The sequence below is a fragment of the Agelaius tricolor genome, unplaced genomic scaffold (assembly GCF_023055355.1).
Source record: "Agelaius tricolor isolate 1412-34295 unplaced genomic scaffold, bAgeTri1.0.p SCAF_13, whole genome shotgun sequence".
In the NCBI taxonomy this organism is placed as follows: Eukaryota; Metazoa; Chordata; class Aves; order Passeriformes; family Icteridae; genus Agelaius; species Agelaius tricolor.
In genome coordinates, this window is record NW_027269273.1 from 18,596,843 (window position 1) to 18,618,122 (window position 21,280).

At 41.5% G+C, this 21,280-nt stretch overlaps 1 protein-coding gene across 1 annotated transcript; it reads right to left on the minus strand.

Moving 5' to 3' along the window:
- Positions 1-26: 26 nt before the first annotated feature.
- Positions 27-11,319, minus strand: LOC139595578 (cytochrome P450 2H1-like). Its single transcript, XM_071439029.1, has 9 exons — positions 7,376-11,319; positions 6,208-6,370; positions 5,206-5,355; positions 3,330-3,490; positions 2,940-3,116; positions 2,370-2,511; positions 1,897-2,084; positions 1,291-1,432; positions 27-823 (listed from the first exon to the last, which is right to left on the minus strand). Exons 1-9 carry the CDS (start codon positions 7,550-7,552, stop codon positions 642-644), a joined length of 1,482 nt encoding a protein of 493 aa, XP_071295130.1. The 5' UTR covers positions 7,553-11,319; the 3' UTR covers positions 27-641.
- Positions 11,320-21,280: the final 9,961 nt, after the last annotated feature.

Below are 21,280 nucleotides of genomic sequence, written 5' to 3' on the forward strand. Positions count from 1 at the left end.
GTTCTGGAGTATCAGAAAAACAACAATTCAGTATACTACTTCTTTATTTTGCAGTATAAATTGTAATTTCACAAACCCTCATTGTAATCACAGAGGATAACCCATCTGCCCAGTCATTGATAAATTATCCCCACAGTAAGTATTAGGGAAAGAATTCTATAGATGATCATTATCTACCACAAAAAAACCTCTTGTTTTAGGATTGCCTTTACAAATAGATTACAAACAAACTGAAAGTACAGAGAGAAGTATTTCAAGCAGAGTTTGTAAAAACCCTGGAGTACAAGCATCTATTCCTGCTGGAACCCCTCAGGTGATAGGGGCAGCAGCAGCAGGGCTCTCAGAGAGCTAGTGCAGACAGCCTGGCATGTCAGGAGCCAGACAGGAAGCACCACAGGGTGAGGTAGATGCAGAGGAGAATCTGTGTAATTTTGCACAGGGTTCTGTGTCCTTCCCTGTGTGATTGCCTATTCTGTTAAGAGCTGGCTGTGGTGATTGTAAAAGCACCATACAATTTTCTTTTCTAAGCACTCTTCTCTCCATTAATGGTCTGAGTGTTTCATTCTCAACAGACTGGGGAATGACTGTCATTCCTGTCTCAGAGCACTCCTGAGTTTGGGAGCTGGAAATTCTTCACTTGGCTAACGTGGAACAAAACAGACCTCATAGTCTCGGGGTGCATTTGCCAGACTGGTGATTATTGGGCTGATGTCAATGTCTTTGTAATCCACAACAGGCTTCAAATTAAAGTTTTGCAGGATGGATGTTAAAAATATGAATATCTCCATCCGGGCCAGACCTTCTCCTGCACAGATGCGTTTTCCTACAACCAAAAAAAAAAGAGGTCATAGTGGAGTATTTTGCTGATAACTGATTTTAGTCACATGAAAATTCAGACATCTCAGAATGCACAGGCAGCACTGCAGTATTTTGGGGAAGCATGAATGAAACTAGGAACTAAAGGTCTAGAACAATGAGAGTACTCAGTGTGTGAAGGTAGTTTGAAGGCTTTGGTTGCTCAAGTTCTGCTGCTGTTTGATGGTTTGAGAGATAAGTTGTGTGGTTGAGTCCCACTTCATACACATCTTGTAGAAGGCATTGGAGGAGTTCTTGTGTTTGCTGGAAAAGGAAGTCAGCTGGAACTGTAGTGCAGGGGTTAGAGCTTCCCAGAAGTGACTCTAGCAGATGTCGCCTGACATCGTTGTACAGATAATGGTGACAGAGCCATGAAACCTTCAGAGAGATTTCAGGACAGGATGGTCTCGGATCTGAAATAGCAAGAGGTCTTACCTGTAGAAAATGGCATGAAGTAGTCACTCTTTTTAAAGGTACCATTTGCATTCAAGAAATGTCCTGGGTCAAATTTTTCTGGATTTGGAAATTCCTTGCTATCATGTAGGACAGAACTCAGCATAGGGAATATCAGAGTGTCCTGAATTAACAAAAACGAAAGGTACAATGGAGATATGTTAAAGCAAGGAGGCCCTAAGAAGTTCCCAGAGCTAAACAGAAGGGTAGTCAAAATGTAACCAGTTTTAAATGAACATTTAATGCACAAAAATATATGCCATTGGTATGGCAAAGATGTTTTTTAGGGAATTTTCATAAAAAGTCTGTTTAGAGTATTTAATATTGTATCGAAATAAATTACAGCGTACACTGATGTGAAAAAAAAAAACGCCAGAAATATCTCCCTCTTCATACAGAGGATGCAAAAGTATTTTCTTTTTTTTTTCCTAATACAAGGGATTGGACTCAATAACTTCCAGAATCCCCTTACAAAGAAAAATAAAATTCAGTATTGCATTTCAATGCTTTTGAAAATAAATACAAAGAACAAAACTCAATTGTTGTTTTCAAGAGATTATGACCTTTCTCAGACACAGTGTAACAGACCTTGGGGATAAAATAGTCTCTGAACTCGGTGTCTCTGATTACAGCATGTGGGACATTAAGGGGAAGGAAATCAATGTATCTCTGGATTTCGTGGATCACAGCATCTGTAAAGGGCATCTGGCTCCGATCCGACATGCGAGGGCTTCGCTCTCGGCCAATCACAGAATCAATCTCCTTTTGCATTTTCTCTGTTGAGAAATCAGTAAATGTTGAATGAACAAGTCCCCCATCTGTTTGCCTGAACCTCTCTCCATATATACAACAAAATATGCTTTTAGCACTCCAGGAATATATGATTATACTTAGTACTAACATCTGCTTCTTGTGAAGACAACTAAGACTTACACACATTTCTACACTGCTAAAACATACTTCCTTAGTCAGGGGAGTATTGCCACATGTGGTAGTGACAGGAATTGTCCAAACTGATCCCACAACCTATTAAAAAGTTTTAAACTATTTACTTCCATTACCTACTATTTCCGGGTATTTATGAAGAATCAGAATTGCAAATCTCATTGTGATACTTGTGGTCCCTGTTCCTGCTAGGAATAAGTCGAGTGTGGTTCTGCTCAAGGTCTCAACGGTGAATTTTGAGTCAGCATTCCCTTTCTCCTGTAGGAAAATTTGGCAGAAGGTTTTGAATGACAAACCCAAGAAGTTTGCTTAAAAAGAAAAATCCTGTACCCATAATGTAGGTTTATCTTTAGAAAGATAAATGTTCTTTCAAAAATATGTCACTCACTCTCCAGAACACCAGCATTTATAGTAGGTTAACTAAGTAATATTATGATATGGAAGGAGTATTGAATTATATTAATGAGTTTGGTCTTCAGCTTTCATCACTTGGCTCATGCTGTTAATTCTGTGTTTAAAAATCCTTGATAAAAAATTGAGAGGATAAAATAAAGTCAATGTGTCATGAAGAGTAAGTTCCCCTCTGTATTTGCAAAAAACCCAGTCCCCCATCACAAGTAAAAAGAAAAGATCTGATTCAAGTAGTGATTTCCATATAATCTAATACATCTCTACTCTTACAGTACCTGTTCCATTTTATTGAGAAAAGCATCAATAAAATCTCGAGGACAAGTGGGATCTAGGGTTTTCTGGTGCTCCATTACAATACCTGTTGTAAATTTATCAATTTTTTCAATGTTTTTTATCAGTTGTTGATGAGGTCCAGGTAGATAATCCATGACAGTTGGGAAGAAATTATATAGCTGTAAAAATAAAGGGATGGAAAAGCACATTCTGATTACTGTGAATAAACTAAAATGTTCCCCTGATTGTAACTGTGAAAATGGGGCAGTTAAACTGTTTTGGAACAGTAGGTCTTTGTTACTCAGGATTTTATGGCCATTTACTTTATCACTACATTCAGGGATTTGAATATTATAATAACTAACAAATATATTAAATAAAACCAGACACACCTGTGCTTGTACAGAGGTTTGGAGCTTGTTGTTTTCCTCTATCCAATCAATTAAATTTAGAAAATTCTTGTCCTCATAGTCAAACCGATCCCCAAAGATGATGGAGCAGATGATGTTGGAAACAGCGTGGATTAGGAAACCACTGGGGTTCAGAGGTTTCTCTGCAACAACCACCAAAAAAAGGTATCTTGCTTTCAGTATTTCATGGATCAACCCCTCCTCTGACCCTACAAAGTTTCACATTTTCTGGAGTTCCAGAATTTTGCACTCCTTTGAAAGGACAGTGAAGGGTCTACCAACTTATTCTTGAAGTGAACTAATTTCACTCTTACAGTGGTTTATCTCTTCTGTCTTGTTCTCAGCAGAACACTGGTCTGAGTACCTTAGTTGCTCTTCAGCTAGCACATGCCTGTCTGCCTTACAGACTGTTTATTAGAAACAGCCTAACATTCCCACAAAATCCCAATGAAACCATGGGGACTTTGCCTGAACCATGTCTTCAGGTTATTGCACTATCCTTATTAACTTTACTAGTGTAATCTCAGTTACATAACCCTCTCCTTGGCATTCAAATGCCTGTGATCAAAGTCTACTTTTGATAGCACAGCTGCATGACTCCTGTGCAGAGAATTATGGTGTAAGCAAAAGCAAGATTAGACCCAAGAAAAAAAGGAAAGCTAATTACAGTGATAGGGTGCATCTCAAGGGTTCAAGATAAGAAACAATAACATGAAAAGGTATAAAATCCTGAAAGAAAACCACAGAGTGAGAAAATGTCAACTTAGTAGCAGACTATTCCAAGGAGCAATAGCACCAGTTCTCTGCCTGACTGGTGACTCCATGCCTATTGAAGACAGTGGATATTTCAGAGGTGGTGAGTATATTAATGCTGAATGTAGAAGACACTAGTCATAGCTATTTATTATTTGCATTAGGGTAAATAATGGATTTATACTTTTTGGTTGTATATATCTTGCTTGTAAAACCTTTTAATACACAGTAAAAGCTGATGCAACAAGGTGAGCCAGAGTTAGAGGCTTGCATAAGGGCATAAGAAATATAGTATTACTGTGATAGTCAAAAGATTAAAGCAATGCAGGTGAGAGTGTTTTCTCTGATTTATAAAACAAATGTTTATCTGAGAAGCCAGATTGAATTGTCTAGTGGCTCATGGAAAACAGTGATGCTTAAGATCTTTTAGATCTATCTGCTTTTCCCCCTTGCAGAATAGGCACACATTGAGGGCTGGCAATGAAAAGGGTGGCTGGTACTGTGCCACCCTCAGGGGACACATTAGAAGTAACACTGACTTATGTATTACCAGAAAACACATTTACAGGTTGAAGCCAAGTGGGTAACGTTGTACCCTGCCCTCAGAAGCAGCTTATATACCTGTTCCCATTGGACAGCCCCATCAATACTGGGATCTGTTGTCTTGTGTTCAGATGGATCCAACCCCAAATATCTGCAAATGAGTTCTCTGGTCACCTACTTCTTCAAGATCTGTTTACACAGACTTGCAGGAGACAGGGTGAAGAAGAGCATACTTGGTTACCTGACAGCATCCAGCACTGTCTCCATGGCTGAATTCCATCAAAGCCTTGGCTCTGTGGCAAAGCCATTCCTTTTGCCCCTTCCTGTCTTTTTCCTCAAGCAGAATAGGTTAAAAGGTGCTTTCCAAGCCTCTCTCTCCTACTTTTATCCTCCATATTGTCACAGTACCTTTGATTGATAATTTTGCCTACAGAAGCAGGGAGCAGAAACAGCAGCCATACACCCACTCCTTAGGTCATAGATTTTGTGAAGCCGCCCTACATCCCTCATTGTCTAATTGCAGATACGCAGTATCTCAACAGGCAGAAAGTCCTTATCATACCATGTGTGTTCTTGAGCCTCTCCACCAGAAAATGAGCTTCCTCTTGGATTCGCTCCTCAATGCCCTTTTTCCCCATCCCAAAATCCCGCAGGGTGGTGAGTGCAAATCGTCTCAGCTGCTTCCAGGTCTCCCCATTGCTGGTCACAATGCCTGACACGGGGAGGAAAAATAGACCTTCACGATGAAACAAGTTTTTTTCTCTTTAATGGGAACTACACAGTAGGTACTCAGCATGCAAAGACACCTCTCTGAGGAGTTGCACTGCAATTGCTATCTGCCCCAAACCATAAGTCCTCTGCAATTCTGAAGGTGACAAATTTGATCCATCTGTCACAGCCCTTGAATAAAACTGACTTTATTCCCAGGATAAGAAAAACTATGTTACAAAGTAAGTAAGAAGTAACAATGAATTGGTCTTGGCCACAAGGCCTTTGCACTGACATAACCACTCAAATGTTCTGCTGTGCACCTGCATAGAGCATTTAATTATTGACAATACCAATGGTACTGCACTGTGTATGTAATATCATGGAATATGTGCTATAAATGCCATACCAGGGACTGACCTGGTGAATAATCTCATGAACTAATCTGGACTGTGGCCCTTTCTGGGTCAGCCTACATTATCTTATCTTGTTGTGCTGTGGACTTTCCTTTTGCTGGTTCCTTAGCTGTGTCTATATTCAGAATATTTTCAGAAATGAGAGAATGAATGTAAGACCTTAGAGGCACATTTAATGTACAAAATTTTAGCCAAGCTTGAAGCATGCTGGAAATAAAAAGGCACTCAGTGAAGCCATCCTGGGACTTTAGATAGTTCTCCAGGGGACCAGTTTGCTCAAGGTTACAAGTAATGAGCTGGGTTTTTTGCCTTTAATTGCTAATTTGTCTGCATAAAAGTAGTAAATTAAATCTACCATGCCCCTCTGCTCTGCCCTCTCAGCTGTGTTTCTGAAGCACTGAAAGTGTCTGTTTTGCATGCTGGCTTTACCAAGTACATACCTGTGCCTCGGAACAGTTTTTGAATCAGTGGTAGGATGCCTCTTCCACTGAAGTCATCTCCTTGATCAACCAGAGCTTCTTTTACCACATCATAGCCATACAGCACCACAACCTTTTGTGGGCCCAAATGTACTGTGAAGACAGGACCATACTTCTCACTGAGCTGCAGGAAAGGTGAGCACAAAGAGCAACATGACAACGCTAACGATAATCTTTTGACATTTGTAGCAAAGAGGTCTGAGAGGTGATGTGTCATTGTCCCAACACTGTTGAGACATGACATTGATTAACAACAGTGCAGTGATCTTTCAATTATGAGTTACAGACGAGGGATGAGGGAATGATACAAGAAATAAGGAATATGAATGGAAATGGCAAGTATCCAGTCCAAATCTGAGAAAAGAAAATAGCCCTTTACAGGGCTGGCAAAACATTTTAGAATACCTTTGTGCAGGGCATAGTGGATAACAATTTACATGAGCTCTAAAATCAGTTACATAAACAACATGTAATGTTGTTTATGAGCAATGAAGCAAATGCCTGAAGGATTTTTGACCACAAACAGTGAAACTGCCTCTCAAAGGGGTATTTTTGTCAGATGGGTGACATCAGTCAGGGGAGGGAATGGACAGCACAATTCACCTCCAAACGTTTTTACTTCAATTTCTGCACTTGCTACTTCCACTCCCAGGAGATCCTACATATCTGCTAGGGAGCAGAGGCAGCAAAATGGAGCAGGGCTCTCCCCCCAAAAATGGCCAGGCTGTGTTGCCAACGTGGTGAGGAATTAAGCACAGGAAGATTATCTGCAACAGCATCAATGCCTTAATTGCAAATCCACTGCAAATTGTTGTATTGTGGTACAGATTGTGAGGTCAGCACATAACTCATTTCACTATGGTCATTGCCAATATATAGACTGACTTATCATATATGAACATATATATATTTATATATACACACCTGTAATATATAGGCTTAAAAATACAATAGATTACTGTGATTATATATAGACTTAATAAGCATGTATATCTGGGAAACCTTTTGTTTCAGTTTAACATTTGGTCAATGCAAATTAAACTTGTGAATTTAGCTGAGAACTGTGGGATTGGACTTTGTTTTATATGCCATGAAGGAAAACATAGGAAAGAATAAGACAGTCCCTTACCTCTTTTAAGCTTCCAGGCAAATTCCATGGGTTTATCTGGAGCAGGTTTCCAACAATGGGGAGTGCAGTGGGACCAGGAGGCTCCTTCCCTTTTTGAGATCTGCTTCTCCATGTGGCAAAGAGGAGGCACAAGATGCAAACCAGCAACAAAATAGTGGTCACTCCCAGGGCCTCCATGGTGGGCTGAGGAAGTCAAGTGTCAGAAAAGCCCAGTGCTGGACCTGTAAATCCATGCTTATATATATGCTGTGGTACCAAATCCTGTGGCTGAAATTAGCCAATAGTGCCTTGCCATTCCTGTTGAGATATGAGTTTACTTATTAATCTGGTAATGATAAGAATGAATGTTACTAAAGCTGACTTTGTTAGTTATGTAATAGTCCTAAAGCAATGGGAATTAAGACCTGGCAAAGCCCTGGTAGAGAACAAAGTAAACAAGGGATGAGAACATGTAGAGAGCAGAAGATGGTAAAAACTGTAGCTTAAGAAGGGAAATGGAAGTATTAGTGGAATAAAAAAAAGAAATAGCTTTCATAGCTTTCATTACCTTAGGAAGTCTCTGTGCAATAAGAAAGGGGCATGACATTACTCTTAAAGTAATCCTGAATGAGAATCTGCAGAAGAAGATTGGTTATCTTTGTTTATCTCTGATCTATGAAACTGGTGCTCAAAGACAATGCAGTGGATAATACTGGCAAAAAAAATGAAGTGTGTAAAACACTTACAGAATATTCTGAGTTGGAAGGGACCAACAGGGATCATCTAGTCCAGCTCTAAAGTGAATGGCCCCTACAGGGATCAAACACACAACCTTGACATTATTAGCACCATGCTCTATCAGTTCAGCGAGGCTCCGTATGAGTTCTCTGTAGCAAAATCTCTCTGGACAGTTCTGTTTGAAACAGCTTTCTCTCTTTTATTCTCCCTCCTCCCCCTCCCGCCTTCCCCTCTGTTTTTGAGAAGCTTTATGTGTTACAGCCCCAGGCCCCTAGCAGGGGATGCTCCCTGGGTAGGTCTTGCCCCACAGGAGAGCCCTCACCTATCACCCCCAGAGGCTCTGGTCACACTCTCACCATTCTCCTGCTCTTTGCTTCAGACACCTGGGTCTCTGTACAGCACCTACTGACAATGGATGAGCCGTAAATTGGTGTCAGTGTCCTCTGACAGTGCCTGTTTCTCTTTACCCACCAGGGAGGGAGCTCATCCAGATTTTCAGACAACTAATGTCAGATTAGGGGTATCCCACCCAAACAACCATGTCAGGGGCCATTTCAGTCAGAGAAACAGGTTCTTCTACCTGTCAAGACTCTTCCCATCACATTCCATCATTTGACACAGAGTGAAAATGATACTGACCCCTTAGATGCTGTGATGATGGAAGGATGTGTTAAAATGTATATCATCTTATATATCCTATATGTGAGAATATATATCCTATATGTGAGAATATATATGTATCTTAATCTCTTCTTTGTCTCCCTGATAATGGTAATGGAAAGCAATTTGTCTTCCTGCATGAACTCATTGGCTTAGAACTTGAGTCCATATTTGTTCAATCAGTTTTTGAGTGTTCCTGTGCACAAAAATGGCCAGACATACTATAAACACCACACCTTGTTCTCTACTGAGTTGTCAGAATGGGGTTTAAGGATAGGTAGATTTTATCTTTAGCCCAGTTAGCTGAGTACTAGCAGATTCTGCGACAGTGAGGAAAGAAACATATCCAGCTTAAATTTAGATATTAAAAAGGTAGGTGTACAAATGAGCTGAAGGTCTCACCTGTTAGTGGGGAAATACTGATACTTCCAGAGAACAGGAAATCTCACTTTGCTTATGAGCTTGTTTTTGTGAAACGAGCCAGTCACTGAAGAAGTTTGTTTTTCCTGACTACAAAGGAAGGCTCTGGAGACATACAGATTTACATGTCTGTCTGCTGAGGATCTGTTTTGAGGCACATGATTCTAATTCCCTGATCATTTCTCCTGGTCCTAATGGATTTTTTTTATCAGCAACAAATTCTACAAATTCTAGTACAATGGGCATTACTCTGAATACTGCACACCAGGGTATTTAAAACCAGAAGTGGGAAGATGAGTGAAATTGAAAGGAACCTTCTAAGCTTTTGAGGGATGATTATATTGCTGAAAACAGTTAGTTTTATTGTCTTCAAGGAAAAACTCCTGTTGTTTGCTTTTTCTTTTCTTTGCTTTTGTAGATAAAGTGCCTTGCATTGCTCTATTGGCAGCCCTGAGGGTGAGCAACTGCTGTGAAGCCTAATGCACTGGAAAAGCAGAGCTTTGCTTGCAGCATCATCCCACATCCGGACATGGCTTTTTTATTATTTATCTAATTACTCACATAATCCCCAAAGGGTCAAAATGGTGTTGGGAATAAAGCCAGAGCTGCTTGGAGGGATCCATGAGTTTAACTGGGAAGAGATTTAACTGCCAAAGGTCTTGGGTCACCTCTGATGACAGAAAGACAGGGATTATTTGAGTGTGAAAGGCTGTTTGAGTATGAAGGCTTTATCTGGGTCTGAAAGACCCATCCTGATATAGTTCACATTCAGAGGAAGCACCTAAAAGACTCTGTTTTCTTCCAAGCTTTCTTCCCAGTGTGGTAGGAAAGCAGATGCTGGGGATAGCTCAGGAATCACTGGTGACTGAAGCAGTCTGAAAGAATATTCCTCTGTGGCAGCCAGGTTTGGGTTTGTTCTGTTCCTTGGGAACTGATTTTTAAGCTAGTGTTGGAGTTGGACAGAATTCTGGGCTGCCTTGACTATTGTCATGATCCAGCACACCCATCCTTGGGTTCCTATGTCCTTACATTAAAATGTGACATTTCACTAAACATTTCCATTGAGATATTTTAACCCCAGCTGACAACTGAGCACCACACACACACAGCCTCTTACTCACTCTCTCTCTCCAGCAGGATAGAGGGGAAGAGAACTGGAACACTGCAAGTGAGAAAACTCATGGGTTGACTTAAGAACATTTTAATAATTGAAGTAAATGATGATGATGATGATGATGATGATGATGATGATGATGATGATGATGATGATGATGAGAAGGAGGAGGAAATTATAAAAATGAAACTCAAGAAAGAAGAGTAATGGAAACTAAAAACAATTGCTCACTACCAACCAGCTGATGCCCAGCCACTGCTGAGTAGTGTCCCCCAGCCTATTTCTCTCTAGTTTATGCATTGAGCATGTTGCCATATGTATGAAATATCCCTTTGAACAGTTGGGATCAGCTGTCCCAGCTCTGTCTCCTCACAACCTCTTGTGCTACCCCAACGTATTTGCTGACTGGGTGGTAGAAGAAATTAGAAAATACCTTGAGGCTGCGCAAGCACTGCTCAAAAATCACTAAATCATGCCTGAATTATTAATACTGTTTCCAGCACAAATCCAAAACATGGTCCCATACCAGCTACTATAGAGAAAATTAACTCTACCCATCCAAAACCAGGACAGCAAGTTGGCAGAATAGCCTGTGGAAATCATCTTGCTCATTCTGCTGTGAATAGCAACATCTTAGCTACTAAACTTTTACTGCTGTCAGACAGAACTTTCCTTAGTGCTATGCAGAAAATACAATATCAACCTCTGCCTTATTTCTGGCAGTAATTTGACAAAGAATCTGCCATGATCAGCAAGTATTAAGGTTCAGTGATATCTTCAGTATTCAATAATTTATGTAACACCCGTATTTGTAAAATGCTACACATTGTACTACAGATGAGATACAAGCCACTTCATTTGTTTTCAGATCACAGAAGTTACATTTGACTAGCTAGATCAAAAAACTTGGTTAAATATTTATGTGTGAACTCACTAGACCCAAAACATAACACAACTGAAAAAGGAAGAAGTCAATGAAGTTCATTGCAATGAAGTCAATGAAGTTCATCGCAGTGAAGTCAATGAAGTCATTTGCAGTACTTGGCAAACTGCTTTTTAGTAATCAGAAGCTTCAAAAATGAAGCTCATAACAGCCTTTCCACTGGACCTGTACTGTGACTCCACCAACAGCAAGTCTCTATGTTGCTGCTATACCCCATCATCTCTCAGTAAGGTGCTTAGTTCCAGACTATGGTCACCATAAAGAAAGAACAGGCACTTCCCCAAGTCAGGAAAAAAAGAGTCAGGAAATGGGAAAAGTCAGTCAGGTGCTATACACAGTAAAAAGAGGCGCAGGAATGAAGGCTGCCAGTTTCAGAGACGGTGTCTGAGCTTGGCAGATTTCCTGAGAGTGCTGCTCTCAGCTACCTGCATGAGCAGCTGAGTTCCTCCTGACCAGCTGCAGAGCCTCTGTGGGGTACAGCAGGTCATGCAAAAGGTCTGTGCTCTGGGAGACAAAGCAGCAAAGGGGCAGCATTGTCACTGTCCCCAGCTGTGACACCGTCACGGGCACAGTGCCCACCGTGCCTTTCCAAAGGCTGACCAGGGATCTGCAGCACAAACAAGGTTTGAGCACAGAACTGCTCAAACTCGAGCTAGGGCCTTAACTAGAGGCATTCTGCAACTTTAGAAAATTACTTATCATCATCACAAAAAAATCATGGAAGCATATAATTTGCTGGTAGTCTGTATGCTCTGAAAACAGTGCATATCATAAAGAAAAATGATAACAGAAAAACTCACCAAATAATTTAAAATTCAAGAAGAATTCAGTAATCATCAAGTAACAAAACCTTTGTTAACATTTCATGATACCAAATAACTACAGTCATAAGGGAAACAGAGGATAAATCAGGCATTTAAAACACAAAAAAAGCAGTAACTGATGCTGACACCAAGTGATAAAATGTATGCCTTCATCATGCCTTTCAGTCCTGCCAGAGACAGATGCACAGAGGTAACAGAGTGGCTTGAGAACATGAAGGAGGAAATGAAAGAAGCACAACAACCCCAAGAAGTGACCCCAACAAAGGGCCCACACAAAGACTCTCCCACTTCAGGTGTCATCCCTGTCTCCCTCAAGTGTGGAAGTGGCTGTTCCCCCCCTCCCAACCACTGCCTTCTCCTACACATATCACCTCCTCTGGAAATGCTGATGACTAATGCATTCTCTCTCACATACATGAAAGATGCCCCCTGTCCTTTTTCATTTTTTTGGAATAGTGAAAGAGGAGCACATTAACTATGATTTATTTTCCCACTTAAGAGCTGTGAAGTATATGATATTTCAGTGAAAAATTGTCAGGAAAAAAAATCTGGGTAGGTACCTCTTCCTTCTTTCTCTGTGACTTTCAGATAAAATTATTAATTGAAATAAATATCCCAGTAGGGCTATGGCAAAAGAAGCAGAGTGATCCACATGTAGTACTGTACAAAACATTCTCTTGATATTCAACAGCTCAGATGACACAGCTGCTAAAAGCAAAACAAACATTGCACAGCTTATCTACTATTTCACAAGGACTTGGAACGAAGGATATTTGATTTATCAGTGCAAATAAGTTGGTTAAATGTTGCTTAATGAACTCAGTTAATCCAAACATTACCTGAAAAGTTCCAATGTCAGACTTTGTAACTAGGTTTCACTGAAAATTAACTTCCATGACCTCTTTCAGTGTTCCCTTACCTTTTTCATTGCACCTTTCATGTAAGGTACATTGACTCATTAGACTAAGAGCTATTAAGGATGGATTATTATTTATTACTTGTTCCAGGTGTAACTACCTACCTGGGGTAGATCATGTGATGGCAAAGGCCTGCCTCAGCAGAAAATCATCTGTCCAACCTTTAGAAGTAGGTCCTGAACTTTGAATGTCTCACAGACTGTGTACAAAATCATTCTGCTGTGGAGTTAGACAATGAATGTTCCTTTTTTGAGGTTTCCATGTCTGCTTTCAGAGATAAGATAATTGACCTTTCTCTCCCTGCTTTGCTCTGACCATTCTTTTTGCAAGGGGTCGGCACAAACACAGACTTTATAAAATGAGCAAATTTAAACTTGATGTTTCCTATAATCTCTTGTTTCTGCCACCACACACACTAATGCTCGGGCACTTGTTGATATCAAAAGAAGCACAAAGAGAGTGGCAGAAGATTTCAGTTGCAAAATTCTGGAGATGCAGGAAGAGACAGAGATGAGGCACTGACTGGTTGGCGACATGATGTGCCTGAGAGCACTCCTGCAGTCACAGAGCTTGTGGTAGCCCCAAGGGCCCCACACTGATACCTCACAGCCACATTGCTGCTGTGGGACTGCCTTTACCACCACGGGGCTCTCCTTGTACCACCTGGCTCCAGAAACTGCTGCTCTGGTGTTTCTGCTGTGGCTGAGAAAGGAAGAGAGTCTTCTGTGTGGCTGCAGCTGGATGAAGTGCTGGGACAACTTCAGCAAATGTCATCAACATGTTTTATGATCTCAGATAATGGAACCTGTTGACTATTCATCAAGAAAAAATGCTATACCCACCCAAGGCATGGGAATGACTGAGTGTTTCTATACTGATAACCACTGAATGAGGGATGCAGTCAATAGCAGTCAGTCATGTAAAGCCATGACTGTGTGATTAAAACTAGAAAAATCACTGTACCAGGAGAATGTCAGACATGTCCAGGTGAAAACATAAGCTCCTGGAAAATCTAAATCTGAGGTGAGTGCTGATTCCAAAGGAAAGCAGACCAGCAGGGATCACTAGGGACAGCTGCACAAATTGCTGAGATGTAAAGAAGTGGGACCTTAGCGGTCTCAGAAGTAAAAGTCTATCAAAGAGTAAAATCCTATCTCCATGCTTACACATACTCTCTTAGAAATCCCACAGTGAGATGCCAGAGCATGCTGCTTACCAGGTGGTAAATATTAACACTATTGGCAAAGAACAAGAAATGTTTCTAAAAAATATTACTGCGGTCGAGCAGCAGCAGAGGGCACCAGTGACAAGAACATCTGACTGCTTCAGAGTCCAGAGCCAGGGCAGTCCCCACAACCCCACAGGGCCCCTTGGAGGCTCCAGCAATTCTCCAGAACTCTTCTTTGCATCTCTGCAGGGCTGCTTCACTTCTGGTGTTTCAGCTTCTCTTGCTGCTCAGCTTTGGGCAGTGCTTCAGTTTCATCTCTCATGATACTTGTCCTAACTCCTCCCTGTGTGATCCTCACCTATGCCATGACCAGTCCCACTCCAAGCTTGTGCTCTGAGCCCCCTCAGCATCCTTCCCTCTTTGCTTCAGGTGCCCTGCCCCGGATGGAAGGGGTCACACCACAGGTACCTCTCCCTGGCTGCCCCACAGCCTGTGGTGCTTCCCCCAGGGATGTGCCTGCCCCATGACTACCCCTCCAGGAATTCCAGCACTCCTTCCCATCCTCCACAAGGACCCACACCTGGAATTTGGCAGGTCATGGCCACTGTGACTCTCCTTTCATAAATCTGTCATAAAACACTCTAGAAAATTCTGATCTCATAATTTTGCTATGAAGAGAGAGTTTCCTTTTCTCAGCCTTCCCAATGACCTCCCAGAGCACAGCAGAATAGCTAAACACAGTCACAAAGCTGCTTCCAAACCAAACCAAACCAAACCAAACCAAACCAAACCAAACCAAACCAAACCACCTTCCACCTGAAACCAGCTGGGTTCCAGGTCTGCAAGAGAAAGGCAGTGACAACCCACAGTATTAAATGCATATGGTTTGGATCAGGGTTCACATCATACTTGTGTCAGGTATTTCTCTCTGGTTTTCTTCACTGGCTCACATCCAGATCCTTAGAAGTCAAAACTCTCCCACAGCTGCATCACACCTGCCCTCTCTTACCTCCCCTCCAGGTGTGAGTGCACAGCTGTCCCCTGCCAGTGCTCCACACGTGGGAGGTCAGGCCACAGGCACTGCATGCCTGGGGACACAGAGAGCTGGCAAAGCTCTCACAGATCCTCCTGCTGCCCTCACAGCACTGGGGCATGGGGAAGCAGTGCATGATTTCTTTTACTGCCAGTATGTTCTCTTGTTCTCAGTATGTGAAGGGCGACCTTGGTCATATGGCTCAATCTGGGTGACACCAACTCACACAAGCAGTTATGAGTTATTTTCAGAGCCTGAAAATCAACACTGTTAGTGCAAGATGCTGTCATATTTATGAAGAAAAGGGCAGAATTTCAATCTTACCTGTTATGGCAATACAGAGTCAAGCTTCTCCTTCAAAAACCTTGGTGAAAGCCAGCCGACTTTAAAGGAAGGACTGGAGAATTGCACTCTTTGCAATGAAAAAAAGTTGCATTTACTGGTCCTATGAATTTAATTAGCTGTGTGAATGACTGAAGAGTAAAAAGAGTAAAAGAACAGTCTGGATATTTAACTTTGCATCAGGAACAAACAAGTGACATTTTTCAGATTTAGGTGGCCCGAGATTTGAAAAACCAAAAATACATCCAAAATATATTCTGAAATGTTATTGGCCTAAGAAGATTTGGTGTGAAAATACCATTCATTACTTGTACCATGCATATTACTAACAGGAAACCTGGTTTTACGTACACTTTTTTCCCAGTGAATTTACTCATAGTGAAAACATTTATCGTGGAAGGCCTAGAGACAGATAAACTTTGGCAAATCAAACAAGACCAAAAGCAAGAAACAAAACCATAAAATATCACAGAAAAACTTCAGATATATAACTGCACCCACTAAATTTTTTCCTGTTGTTAAAGGATTTTTCCGTATTCTGCTGACTCCTCTAGACTGGGTTCACCTGTTAAAATGTGCATTTATAAATGATAAAACCATAAACTAATGCAGTTTGACATGATCATCTCTACAGAACAATGAATTTTTGCTTGTTAGACTGCCAGCATAATCTTTCAAGATTCAGCCAGACTGAGTTCAAAAATGATAAATCAATCACCAGTCCTCCTTATTTGAATTTTTCTCTCTTTAGCTGATGGTTCTTGACATGATTTTGACTGCAACATTTAAGTGATTCTATTGATAAAACAGATAAAATTTTAAAAGAGATAAAGTGATATGAAACCAAACCAAAGCACTGTCTCACTCAACAGTGAAGCTTTCATGCTTCACTGGCAGTATGTTGTGTGAATCACTTTTGTTGAATCTGCCTGAAGAAACAGCCAGGCAAACATACCAGTAACCCTAATTCTCTTCATATATGTACAAGCTGTATGCTGACATACGGGCATAGGTGTCCAAAAAGTTACTCCTAATTTATCCCTCATTGCTCTTTATCAGTCTTCATATTTTTAAACAAAGTGTGTTTAACTGTCTACCAGTGCCAAGTCACACATGACTCTTGCAAAAGTCTCCCCAGTAACTTGTTCAGAGCAATATCTCACAAAAGAACAAACTCCTTCCTCCTCTCTGTGGTGCTCCCATTTCCAGCACAGCATGTGCCAAAGGTAAAGGAAATGTGAACAGGGAAGTTTAGCCCATGCAGTGAGGTTGCACTGCATGTTTCTGAGAGCAGCTGAAGCCTTCAGACAACACCCTGCTTGTGACACCTTTCATTCTTGATTTCATATATTTTTATTATTGTTCTATTAACACATTATTCAAGAAGCAACTGGACAATGTTCTCAAGCATGTGGTGTGACTCACGGGGCTGTTCCATGCAGGGCCAGGACTTGGACTCAGTGAGCCTTGTGGGTTCCTAACAAATCAGGGTATTCTATAATACTGTGATTCACATAATTTCTGAGGTCTTTCAGGAATTGATTTCACAAGATGTCAGTGTTTATAAAGTCTTGAATTCTTAGTGTTGACCCATCACATGTGGTCAGTCCCACTGGGTTTCCTTTGGCAGTTTTCCACATGCTGGGTCAAATGCTGAAGCACAGATTCCCCTTTCATGATTGGTAACACCTGTTCTGGGAGATTTTTCACATAAACAGAGCCAAGAACCTTCATCCAGAACTCATCCAAACTGTGGGTGAGCTGCTAGCTTATTCCCAAACTTACTTTATAGATTTCCACCTGTATAACTCCCAAAAACCTTATGGAAAGACATTTTGTCATTAGCTGCTTCGATCAATTTGTACATCTCAATGTGATCCATTACTTCAGCAACGCCTCAGACCTTTCTGTGGATCACCCAAATGCAGCTCAAATCTTCTCTGTCTCTGCTCTCTTCAGACCCTCTGCTTCCAGTACATGGATTTTGCAAAGCTTCCAGCATCCTACTATTACTACATCTGTTGATTTCCTTTTGTGACACAAGTACTGTTAAGAAAATTTTCTTTCCAGAAACATTTCTCATGCATGATTTAAGAGAACTATTAATATCTTTACTGTCAAGTTAGCCCTGTAAAACAAAGGGAGAAGAAACATAACTAAATCTTGGCCAGGCTTATTGATTATTTCTACTCACTTCCATCTATGCAGACAGAAGTACCAGTACTCCCACTTTTAAATCATGTAGGCTCATTAGCCTTTGACATATAATGATTCCAGAAAAATAATGTTTCAGCAGCACAGCTCCTGGGAAGGAGAAGGCTTCCAGATGGCTTTCTATACCCCAAACAAGAAAAGCCTGCTGTGAAATGATGCTGCTGAAACAGCTTGAATATATTGATACAACCCAGGCTTAAGTAGGATTCCAGTGGTGTAAATCCATTGCTTTTGGGTTAAAATGTAAAAAAAAAAAATTTCTTCATGCCAAAATCTCATCTGATTTTGTGCAGTCCATTATGAAGCCTGTTAATGAGTATGTTTATGTTGGGTCAAATGCAGTGGCCACGTGAAAATCAGGCAACACTTACATACTTCCACAAACACAGCAGGACAGGGAGTCTGCCTCTGACCTGTTGTTTCCACAGGGCCAGGCAAACCAGATCTGCTTGTTTTAGGCCAAACACAGCTCTTGTACCATTTGAAGCTCAGCACTGACCAGGCAAGCACCAGATGAAGCCAGACTGTTCAAAGCTTTACCCAAACACTTTGTGATACCTGATCATCAGCATATCAGGCTGGCTTTGTCACCATGCACGCCTGCTTATCAGTAAACATGTCATCAGACAGATTATCCTACAATTATTAGGATAGTGGTTAATGCTGATTATTGATGACTGCTGAAGATTGATGGCTGCTAACCATTAGTAGATATGAGTGGCAGCAGACAGTGCCACAGATCACTGCTCTCAAGAACATGCAAAAAAGATTGTTATAAAGTTGGCAGATCTGAAAAGTTACCAACCAGCTTTGACCCCTATAATATTTTCCTCACAGATGAGTGAGAACTGGCTTATTATGTCCTGTGGCTTGTCTAGAGCTGACCTTAGAACCACAAAGAAAATAAAGGTTGGAGTCTTTATTTGCCACTGCCTGAGGGCAGAAATAGAGCTCCCCTTACTGTCATGACTGCAGTATTTTTGAGACAAATGGTATGGCTCAACTTATTGGTGAAATGAAACAAAACATCCATCTGAGAGCAGCAGGCTGTAACCAAAGCACACTGCATTATAAAGTATCTACAGCCATTTAACTGAGATGAGAACCATGCAGTGCTTTAGCGCCCCAGAGACAGAGGCTCTTACACTGCTGTACTCCCACAGAGACAGAAGGACTCAGAGGCTCCCAAGTCTGCAGGAAGGCCAGCACACCCCTTGCCTATGGGGATTCCTCCTGCAAGGGATCCTGAAAAGGCAGCAAGGGGAGAGGGAGGCTGACAGCTGTTAGATTGCACATGACATTAGTGACTTCATGCTTGTGAGGGAGGTGCTCAGACAAGGTGCTGGACAGTGAAGGAAGAGCTCTACAAACAAGCACCAAGCTGGGAAAGAAATGGTTCTCCAGTGTCCTGTATTAAAGGATGTTCTCAGTTTTATTCCCACTGCTGACACAGACTGTGGTAACTGCACTGAGTTCAAGGTTTTCCTCTGCTGTGTCTTGCACAGCTCCACAGAATGGGCTGGCCAGGCTCCCCAGAAACCTCTGCTGTATTCTGCTCTATGCAGGTAGCCAAAAGCCTGAATTAAAATTAGAGCAAACCCTGATTAAGTTAAATACAAGTTAAATATTTCTAGCATTGGATGATAGAACTCTCCATGGCACGGGGTTAGATCTAGATGATCTTCAAGGTCTCTTCCAACACAAACTGCTCTATGATTCTACAGTAACTCAGCTATGTAATTAGAGATTGAGCCTAATCACCAAGTACTGGATTTTAAACACTGCAAATCTAAAGTCAAAAGGCTGCTGGATGTACAGTATGCTGAATTTGAAGCTTGATAGGGGCCTACTGAAGTTCAGGTTCCCACTCAATTCTTAGAAGGAAATATTTGAACAACTCACTTACTATTTCTTTTACTCTGAAGGTATTGTCCACTGCTTGCAAATGTGAAAACAGGAAATTTGTTCAGTAACACAGACAATTTGTTGTGTGGTTTGTGACAAAAATCCACAGAAAAACTGCAAATACCTAGCTGCAAGCATGAGGAAATGCAGCCTATGAAATAATGACTGAAATAGCCATTTAATCATTGTAATCTGCCCACACACTGTGCACACAGTGGTAACAGATAAGAGGTTTAAAGTAAGTCTTATAGAAAAAGACCCAGGAAATTATTCAGTTTATCAAAAGAAAGGGGAAGCATGTAGTAGGGAACATGGTCAGAGAAGGATTTTCAGTCACACAAGGCTGCTGCAAGAAGCATGCCATCTGTTGCAAGATGTGAAGCTAGAATGCACACTGAATAGAAACACAGCATTTATCTTTCACAGCATGAGGGATGCACCAGTGAGACAAGTGTCTCAAGCACCAGGGTGAATCATGTTTTGGTACATGGTGAGTGGATGTGTTCACAGATGATTCCTAGATCAAGCACCCCTGTATTGAATTTGGAGAGGGAAATGCTTCAGGGAAATCCAAATGCCTGTGCTATGGCGAGATCAGTCTAAGCAATCAAACCCCCATCTTCTGGCCATAAAAACCCATGACTCAGTTAAGCTCTAAATGTACCAGCCACATCAGATTGTGCAATATTTATGCCTTTTTATAGTATAAATAAAGCAAACTATGCCCTGGTGATACTATCTCAGTGTGAGTGATTTCTTCCAGGATACCATGTCGCTATTACTGCAGCAGGAAAGGACAGTTGCTGGTTGAAGCTTGCTAGCTAGAAATACATCTTTGGGGGTTACTTTGTGTTCTGCTCAACACACAACAACAGAGCAAGTAATTCTGAGCAACCAAGCCTGAACTTGTTGCTCTCTCTCTAGAAGGATGAAACTATCATGCTTCAGATACACAGCTTTCTCACAGTCTCTCTGTAAAGGAAGAACCTCAAATCAGAGCTGATCTACTGAATTCCATCACTCTTGTTCCTTTTCCCCACAGGTAAAATGGGGATTGATGGGAAAAGGGTAGCTTACTTCATAGGGGATGACTAAGAAGTATGAGGGCGTTGTTTTTGGGGCAGTGAGAATCATATTATTGCAAGGTTTGTTTGGGGGATGGGAAAGGGACAATCCTACAAAAAGTAATTTATAGAGTTAAATTCACCCTGTAGAAAGAGGAAAGCAGGTTCAGGTATGCTGGCAGGACTTCCTGGAACTAGCTCAATCTTCCAGCCAGTTGAGAATCGCTGCAGCTGATTTTCCAGCAGGGGAGACTGAGTTGAAGAGCCAGGCTCCATTCCCTTGGATTGGCAGTAGCAGCAGCCACCCAGCCAAGCCACGAGCTCTCAGACCCTGGCAGAGCTGGGGCCAGGTACATCCAGCTCTAATGTCTGTCACAAGCTGAGTGCACCACACACTCCAGACAGAGCTGACACTTTAATGTCCACCTAGGAGGGCACCTGCAGGTGGGTGCTGTACCCCAGAGCCATGACTTTAGGAGACAGCTCTGAGCAAGCCATGGCTAAGAGCAAGTCTTTGGTTGCAGGGGGGGTGGGAAACAGGAATCAGTCTGCTGTAAAGGGTCTAAAATCAGTTTTCACACCTG

Bases quoted from the DNA above. Each gene is read 5' to 3' on its own strand.
- LOC139595578 (XM_071439029.1), bottom strand. From the start codon at position 7,552: ATGGAGGCCCTGGGAGTGACCACTATTTTGTTGCTGGTTTGCATCTTG. The intron at 3,117-3,329 runs GTGTGTCTGGTT...TTATTTTTACAG, and splicing joins AAACCTCTGTACAAGCACAG to CTATATAATTTCTTCCCAAC. The intron at 824-1,290 runs GTAAGACCTCTT...TTTTGGTTGTAG, and splicing joins CTTCATGCCATTTTCTACAG to GAAAACGCATCTGTGCAGGA.